The sequence below is a fragment of the Arachis ipaensis genome, chromosome B01 (genome assembly GCF_000816755.2).
Source record: "Arachis ipaensis cultivar K30076 chromosome B01, Araip1.1, whole genome shotgun sequence".
Classification (NCBI taxonomy): Eukaryota; Viridiplantae; Streptophyta; class Magnoliopsida; order Fabales; family Fabaceae; genus Arachis; species Arachis ipaensis.
The window spans coordinates 4844918-4853860 of NC_029785.2; the positions used below are offsets into that span (position 1 = coordinate 4844918).

At 30.6% G+C, this 8943-nt stretch overlaps 1 protein-coding gene across 1 annotated transcript; it reads right to left on the minus strand.

The window, feature by feature from the left end:
• On the minus strand, positions 2164–8937 carry LOC107644773 (protein SMAX1-LIKE 6). Its single transcript, XM_021116317.1, has 4 exons — positions 8690–8937; positions 7755–8518; positions 4590–4890; positions 2164–4089 (listed from the first exon to the last, which is right to left on the minus strand). The coding sequence occupies exons 1-4, from the start codon at positions 8816–8818 to the stop codon at positions 2314–2316; spliced, it is 2970 nt and encodes a 989-aa protein (XP_020971976.1). The 5' UTR covers positions 8819–8937; the 3' UTR covers positions 2164–2313.

Genomic DNA, 8943 nt, shown 5'->3' on the forward strand with positions numbered 1-8943 from the left:
TGAATTTCTCTCTCTTTCTCCAAAAATATTAACTTTACACACAAAAATTTATTAATATTTATTTATTTTAATATATACCTTTTTTCTTTTTTGATGACTTAGATATATTCAGTTTCACAAATATAAAAATGTATTTACATATTTTAACCAACAAAAAACATATAACTTTACATATTTACATACATTTAAATTAACGGTAATATTTATATATATTTAATTTAAATATTATATCAATATATCTGTCAATATTACTCTGGATACATATAGATATTTATAAAAAAATATTATTCAAACACCACATATTCTTGACATCTTATAAAAATAGTTTGTTATTAATTATTTATATATTTAATTTTTTAATTAATAAAACAAAAAAATTTATATTTAATTGTTTAAAAAATATTGATGTCAAAATAGCATTTGTAATACTGCCATTTTTATGGTGCAGAAAGAGAGAATATTTATTTTGGAATAGTTGATTTTTTTTAAGAATGAAAATTGTAATAAGAAATTTTGCTTTTTGTTATAAAGGGAAATTAAAAATAAATTTAATTTTAATATAGTGTTAGTATAAAATAATTTTATATTTATATCTAATGACGTAACACTACATTAACAAAAATAATTACTTTTTATAGACAGTGTTTATTGTCGTCTAAAAGACCAAATATAATTACACTACTGTGTAAAACATATTTTATATTATCAATACATCAAAATTAAATTCACTAAAAATATGTGCAACCAAAATTTGTAAAACACCAGACATATTTTTTTGGTGACTCATAACACCAGATATATAGAAAAACATGGTAGATACCAAGAAAAATATAAGAAAACATAGTTATTTTTCGGTATTATGTAGACGATATCTTGTTATTTTGTTTGCATTAAAATATCTATTTACAATTGTTTATAAAAAATAATTAAAAAAATTTTTCAAATTTAGAAGAAAAATTATTAACTTAAATAAAAAATTAATGAAAAAGAAAAATACACTACATTTTACTTGCAATATTTCAAATCTTATCTTTTCAATTACTCTCTTTTTAAACACTTGTCACACTACTCTTTTGACAATATAAACATACACATGTTGAAGAATCTTTCTTTCTACATCATAAAATTCACCTAAAAAAATTGGCGGTACTTTGAAACGGATTTTATTTTAATTTCTAACATAAATATTTCTGATTTAATTTAGAAATAATGTGTTTAGGATTGGAGATTGGAGTAATATACGTTACCCTAAAATACAAAAGATGAGATGTTAATAGAATAAAATTGAACTTTCATGATAATTATATACGTTATATTTTTACTTTTACGAGTTTATAACTCACCTGTTTAATTTTAATCAAAATAAAATAATAAATTGAGAGAGTACGTAATAAAATTAAAAGAGTACGTTAAGAGTTTTGAATTTTAAACTTTTTTATGGACTTCTGAAAGTTGTTAATTCAATATAAAGATAAAATTAAATGTTGAAATTTTAACTATCGGTTTAGTTTGTTTATTAGTCTAAAAAAATATATATGAATTTTTTTTGAATCTTGAGAAATTCATAAGTCAAAAAAATTACAACGGATTATTTAAAATAGAAAAATTTCAACTGAACTCTTAATTCCTTTTTTCTTGAGCTTTGTTTTGCAAATGGAAAATTAATAAGATGAAAAAGAAGAGATTCTATTTTACTAAACCAACGATTAACATGCATGCATCTTTTGCGTATTTTATTATATTTTATTGTTGTAAAAAATCAGAAAACCATAGATTAATGTTAAGTATATTTTTTATCATGTTTTAAATATATTTTTATTATACTCTTGCAAATTAACACCGTTAACCAAGAAGGCTAATGTGACGACAATTATATTATGTTCAAAAATTTATATTTAGTATTAATTTTATTTTTAATATTCGATTTTAATTTGATCTTTACTATTTTAAAAGTGTAGTTTTAATTTTTCTCTTAATGTTCCAATGTTTTGAAAGTTTATATTTAGTTTCAATTAAGCTAACCTGAACTATGGCGGCGGTGGAGCGACAACGGCTGAAATGACGAGCAAAGTGAGTAGTACAGGGCCGTTAACACGTCCTTCTTTGCTCGTAAGCCGCCGTATTCTAGGAGGCCGCCCACAATATCATTAGAATTTGATGATAGAAAATGAAAAAAAAGGGGTGGGATATTGCAGGGAGTAATTAGCCGAAGAATGTTACTGACTAGCAAATGCTATATATCCTAGGGGAAAAAGCTACATTTTACAATTAATTACAAACAAAATACATATAAGGGACAAAAAATTTTCTGTTTTAACTTAATAATATTCTAGCGGGAAGAAACAATCCAAGATCTTGTTCTTCAACAAAATTGCTTTCACACTTAACCAATTTGATCACAAGCTTATCTTCAATTTGGTACTTCTTTTTTGCTTCAACAAATCCTCTTCCAAGAACACGCTCAATCCAATTTTCCATTGCATTTTTCTTTTCTGATAACCAAGTAGCTGCAAGAATCTGTGACATGGCATCATAATCAATTTCAAGAACAAGCTCACATCCAAATACCCTTTGGAAATTCATGTCAATGATTTTGATTACTTGCTCCACAAGCGACTCAAAATCAAAGGGCTTAAAGACCACTTTTACATCGATCTGATCACAGAATTCATGTAACCATGATTCATGGTTTTCAACTTCAGATTCGCCTTCACAGTCATTGGAACTGGTGCATTCTTCAGATTCCTCTAAAGGCATATTCAGATCAAAACAAGACCATGATGCTTCCTTGAATAATTTCTGTGACTTGGATGTTACTTTGCTTTGAACTAATTTTCTTTTATTCAGAAATGTTGAAGGTTTTGATGTCTCTTTTTTTCTCAGTTCAACCTTGACACTTTTCGTGCCGATTTTTTCGACATTCTCGAAAGCATTTCCAACTAACAATTTCATTTGACATCTTTCGGCCTGGAGAATTCTTTCCTCTGGAAACATTTTTGCCCCTTCCTCGTACGCGACAGAGCCGTGGTTATAGACGGCGGAGGATACAATAAACACTGAATTGTTGATGCTTATTTCCCTTCCAAGTGAGTATGGAAACCTACCTGTTCTCATTGCTTTGAGCAAACTACTCTGCACCAGCAAATCTGCTTTGTCTACATTCTCAAGAAAGATAACCAAATTCGGCTTTTTACCCAACTCCCCAGCAATGTAATCCACAACTGTCTTCCTCTTAAGCGAATCATGGCAATAAGGACTCTGGAATTCGAAAACTGAGTTGGACGGATACAAGCCTTCCAACGAGCTCAAATCCACAGAGATTAGGCTGTCTCTGTTACCAAACAAGCACTCTGCAATTGCCAAAGCAATTTTCCTTTTTCCAACTCGATCTGGCCCGAAAAACGCAAGCCATGTATCTGCTCTAATATATGAGCTGTGACGCTTACCGGGGCTACAAAGCGAAATAGCTCGATTGATAGCATATATGGCCTCTTCTTGCCATCCAACCTTTTCAATGAGAACCTTGTGGAGTGACTTGAAATCGATCGAATTGAATTTCCCTTCGAAAGTTGGAGCAGAGCAGCGTTTAGATATAGCAATTTGATGTGTACTACCCTCATTCATGGCTTCAAGATCGGCTGAAACAGAATCTGACAAGTGCCGAAGATTCCCCTTATGATCATGTACCTTTGGAGTATTTGGTTCTTGAGCATTTGATGTATTATACATAGTTCCTAACCCCAAATCTGTGGTAACATTATTCACTGTAGCCTTGGTAGAAGGTGAAAGCCAAGAAACCTGAGGAACTTGTTCAATTATTTCATTGTTGACACCAACAGAACCAATCGGGGATGATGAAGAAAATGGTAACTTCTGTTTATTTAAAATTTGTGGAATTTGATTGGAATATTGGATCTCATTGAGGGATAATGGAACTTTTATAGTACTTTGGTTAAAACCTGATGAACCAAATGGGAACCTTTTTGTTGGAGAGGTTTCATGTTTGTGATGAACATGTTGACAAATTTCATTCCATTTCCTTTGCAATCCAAAGATCTTGCCATTCAAGTTTGTGTTGTCTTCATTGATCTGCACTTAAATTATGGAGTTCAATCTCATATATAAGTGCAGACACAAATTTGAATCTATATATGTAAAACTTATCTTTCAGGACTGAAAGTCTAAAAGAGTTTTACACAGACAATCAATCATGTAGTATTTACATTAGCGAAAATAACTATTTTTTAAATCCACTACTTAAAAAATTATCTAAACATATTTGATGACTGTCTTTACACTGTCAATGCACTAATTAAAACTCTATAAAGTATATGGCGTGTGATTACCATATATATATATATATAATTAATGTTAAGTTTGTAATAAAGTTCTGAGAATTATTTTTATTTTATTTAAGTGTAGGCATCAGCATACCTCATGATAAATTATGTTAGTGGGTGAGTACAAGTATTGTCCCCACCATGTTGCATGCAAGTGTGTGAGCATGTGATGAATGTCTCTCTGCATGCATTTGGACACAATCTAGGGGAATGCATTATAACATTAGATTATATCAATAATAAACCCACCTTTGCCAAATCCATTGCTTCTTTATTTTGATCCCTTTGTAACCAGGGCAAGCTTGTTGGGTAACCACCACTATCACCATGACCTACCTTGTTGAGTAACTCAACCATTTCTTGTTCATACTTTTCATTGCATGTGTCACAACGGCTTAGTAATAAAGATGACGATGGTGATGATGATGACGATGATGAAGATGAAGATGGGGAATTATTGTTGTTACGGTTTATTAGGGTGCTACTACTGCTTCTGAATTCGGAAGGTGTTGAGAAGAAACCACCAAGTGGAACAAAGGACCCCATGAAGCTGCACACATTAAAGGTGATCATTATTAACATCAATTCTATTTTCAGAATTCAATAGGTACAACTGAAAATCTCCAACATAAAAATAAAATTAATAAAAATAATTTGAAGAGGGACAAAATTATTATCTTTGTCTCCTTGTAGTGTCTATTTTGTGCTTCATCTTTGGGACCAAATGCTATCCATATGGTTATGTTTGAAATTTTTTTTAGTTAGTACATGGTATTCTCTGACTCGAGAGGTTAAAGATTTAATCCGTCGCGAGTTTGAACTCTATTTAAGAGTCTACCGCTGATCAATTGGCTTATTGCATACACAAAATAGAATTTGAATTCCCAACACTTGTTTAAGTGGACGAGTGAGTTGACCATTAGACTAAGCCAAGTTAATTGATTATGTTTGAATTATTTCTTTGATACAAAGAAAGATGCAGATAATTAGAAACAGATATTTTTTATTACTAAGAGATAATTTATTTATTTATTTATTTGTTTATTTTTTTTTTATCTCTACTATACTAAAAGAAATTGTGTCAACCACAAATCTCATTAGTTTTTTTATGCATTTGTAGGACGTTTTAGATAATTATTTAATTAGTATATGGTATAGTGATAGTAAATATAGGCAAGTGTCATGTTAACTATTTAAAGAGTTAGTGTAAATAGAAGGATATTAATCAGCAGTGACTAGTTGGTTTCAATATATATATATATATATATTTAAAAATTTGAGTGCACAAATCGAATCCACCGATTTGCGTTTAAAAAATTAAAAGAATTTGGAGTACACAAATTGGACGGTCCGATTTGTGTACTCCAAATTTTTTTTTATTTTTTAAACACAAATTAAACGGTCCGATTTTTTTTACCTAAAAATTGAACGGTCCGATTTCTGTGCCTCTTAAAAATCGTACGGTCCGATTTTGTATTTCGTAAATTAAATCATCCCACGTTTTAAAAAAATACCACAGTAGATCACAGTTTAAAAAATCACCATTGTTAATCCAATATTAAAAATAAAAATGTGTATATATGTACAGTAGATAATTAAGTTTACTAACATTAAACCAAGAATATAAAATCATTATATAAAATAAGTCACATACAGTTTAATAATTCAGCTAAGGCTGCAACCAAATAAACAAATACAGTTTAGTAGGACCTAGCTATGATATTACAAGTTTTGGACTATGTGATTATCTCATTTGAGGAGACAAATAATAATCTGAATTTTTAAAAGAAGAAATATTATATGTATTATTTTTTTATATATTTTTTAAAATATTAAAATGACTCACAAAAATAAAAAAATAAAATATAATAAATCGCAGTACAAATATTATTACTCTTAATGGTCCCCATCTTATGTTGAAAGCTTAGAAAAAGTACCTAACGTATTATATATAGCCAGTGAAGCACCTTTGTATTGGAGTCTCAATTATAGGCACTACATGCATAACAACTACACAAAAGACTACTATTTGAATCTGATGGAGATATAATTATGGCCAATTTTATAGAATTTATTATTTAATGTCTAATTTTTATTTAGTTTATTTTTTATAATAAATTTTAAATATTTAAAATTTATTAAGTTTTATATTTTTAAATTAAATATTAATATTTAAATTTTTTTTAAACAACTAAAACTAAATTTTTAGACAGTATAATAAATACCTACAATTATTAAGAGTCCGAAAAAAGGCACTCTTTTAGGTATCTTATACGGATTGAAAATTACTAAATTTATATCCTAAAATGGAAAAAAGAGGGCCCTGTAGACTGTGGTCCAGGATTGCAAAAAAATGAACCACCATTTCATTTATCACAGCATTTCCCAGAGAAGACTGCAGGTAGAACTAATATTTATATGGTTCATATCATATGAGGTGCACAAGCAATTTATATCTATAATATTAATTTTATAACATTCTTATTGATTTAAAAAAAATATATGGATGTAAATGCTAACTGATTGAAGCCCAAAGTGAGAGAATGAAAATGCAAGAAAGTTANTAAATGAGTATAAAAGAAAGCAAATTATATAAATATTTCTCATTTTCTCAACAACAAATCTATATTAACGTTGACTTATGAAAATTTAAAATGAACAAACCTCAGCTTTTACACTTAGAATTAAAACAAAAAACCAAAACAAACAGATTTTATACGGTGCTTATTAAAAACTTAAAATTAAGCAGGTGCAAACGGAATGAAACAACCTTAAAATTTCCTCATTCAAAAAGGTTTCTAAAAGGTCTTAACAAAAATCTAACTCAATTTAGACATCGTTATTTATTACTATTAATTAACAACTTTCTTCTATTTAATTTTTATTCGAGTGATACTATTAATTCTTGCCAATACTCTGTTGTTGGGGCTAAAATTTAATTTTAAAATATAAAAGGATTAAAATACAAATTTTAAAGAAGGCTAAAATAAAATTTACATCGAGAGACTCCATTCTTAAATGTCAACAGTGGTTTTTTTTTTTTAAAAAAAATAAAGTTACAAACCGAAAACGTACATTCTCACAAATATTATTATCATAATATTAATAACAATCTTCTTATATATTTCTCTCTTAAAAGAGAATATTATTGATTCAAAGACAAAAAATTTAGTATATTAATAAAAAGTTTAATTTTGATGCTTATAAAATCATACAATTATATTCGTTTTTTGATAATAATTTACACAATTAATATAAAAGATAGTTATTTTTATTAATATGACATTACTTAATTAAAAATAATATTACATTAAAATTAAATTTATTAATAAATTTTATAAGACAAAGTAGCTAGCATGAACCAATATCAAGTAAATAAATTAAAAAGAGAAAAAAGTGACAGAAAAAACACACCTGGAAGAAGAGGTGGCAGAAGAAGAAGAGGAAGAAGTAAGTGTGAGTACATGAAGATCCCAATCCCTATCAACATTTGGGAACAAACCCAGAAACTTGGAATACGCTTCACAATTTCCCGCCACACCAACCAACCAAACCTTCCCTCCATGATTCCCCAACAAACTGCTCAACTGTTCCACAACAAACCCAACGGAATTTACCACTTCGTCCTTCACAAGAACCTCAACTTCTCCAAAGCTAACAACCACACCAGCACCTAAACACCTGGCCACCATACTCCCCACTTCCTTCAACCTAAACAACATCGTTTCCTCACTCTTATTCCCCATGACGTACTCACATATCTCTTTATCAACACACACCGCACTCAACCCACTAAGCTCGTTAGGCAAAATCCCCATTTTACCCTTCTCAACAAAATCCATGAACCCCTTTAGAGCACCCTTTGCGTTCCCACCCATCAAAAGCGGGTTCCTTCTCTCCTTCTTCACAAGAACATCCAAGATCCTCCTGCAGTTCTGGTCTGAGCCCATCAAGGGAAGGCCCAACCCCGGCCCAATAGGTCTACCGGGATCGATGTTGTACAGAAAAACCGGTCGGTTCAACCGGGAGTACAAGAAACTGTTGCTGTTTGGCTGTTGGACGATTGGAGGCTGCAATAACGCGAGCTTGATATCGTAGCTTGAAAAACCAGCTTCACCAAAGACTCTGCTAACGATTGGGTCGTCCAGGATCGAAAGCATGAATTGTTTCATTTCCACCTGTATTGCACAAATACTAATGTAAATATTTGCAGATATCAAATCAATAATTTAACTGACTAAATTATCGTCTATTCATTCATTCTTTATTATTGCACAAAGATAACAGCACGTGAGTTGCCACGTATTTAAGAAGGTAGTAGTAAAATGAAGTAAAAAAATGAAAGGAACCTTCAAAGTGGACGTGGTTTGAGGAATGATTTGGTTGTTGTTTTGGTTTTGTTGTTGTTGGAGGATCATGAAGTGGAAGTTTTCGGGGTTTCGGCGCTGGTTCGCCTGAGACCTTTTGATGGCGGCCATGAGGGAGTTCGATACCGGAGGTCCGTCACCGGCGGAGGAGGAGGAGGAGGTGGAGGACTTCGAGCTGCTGGTGGTGGGGAGGCGGTCGAGGGAGATGCCGACGGAGAGCTCCAGGGTGCGGAACT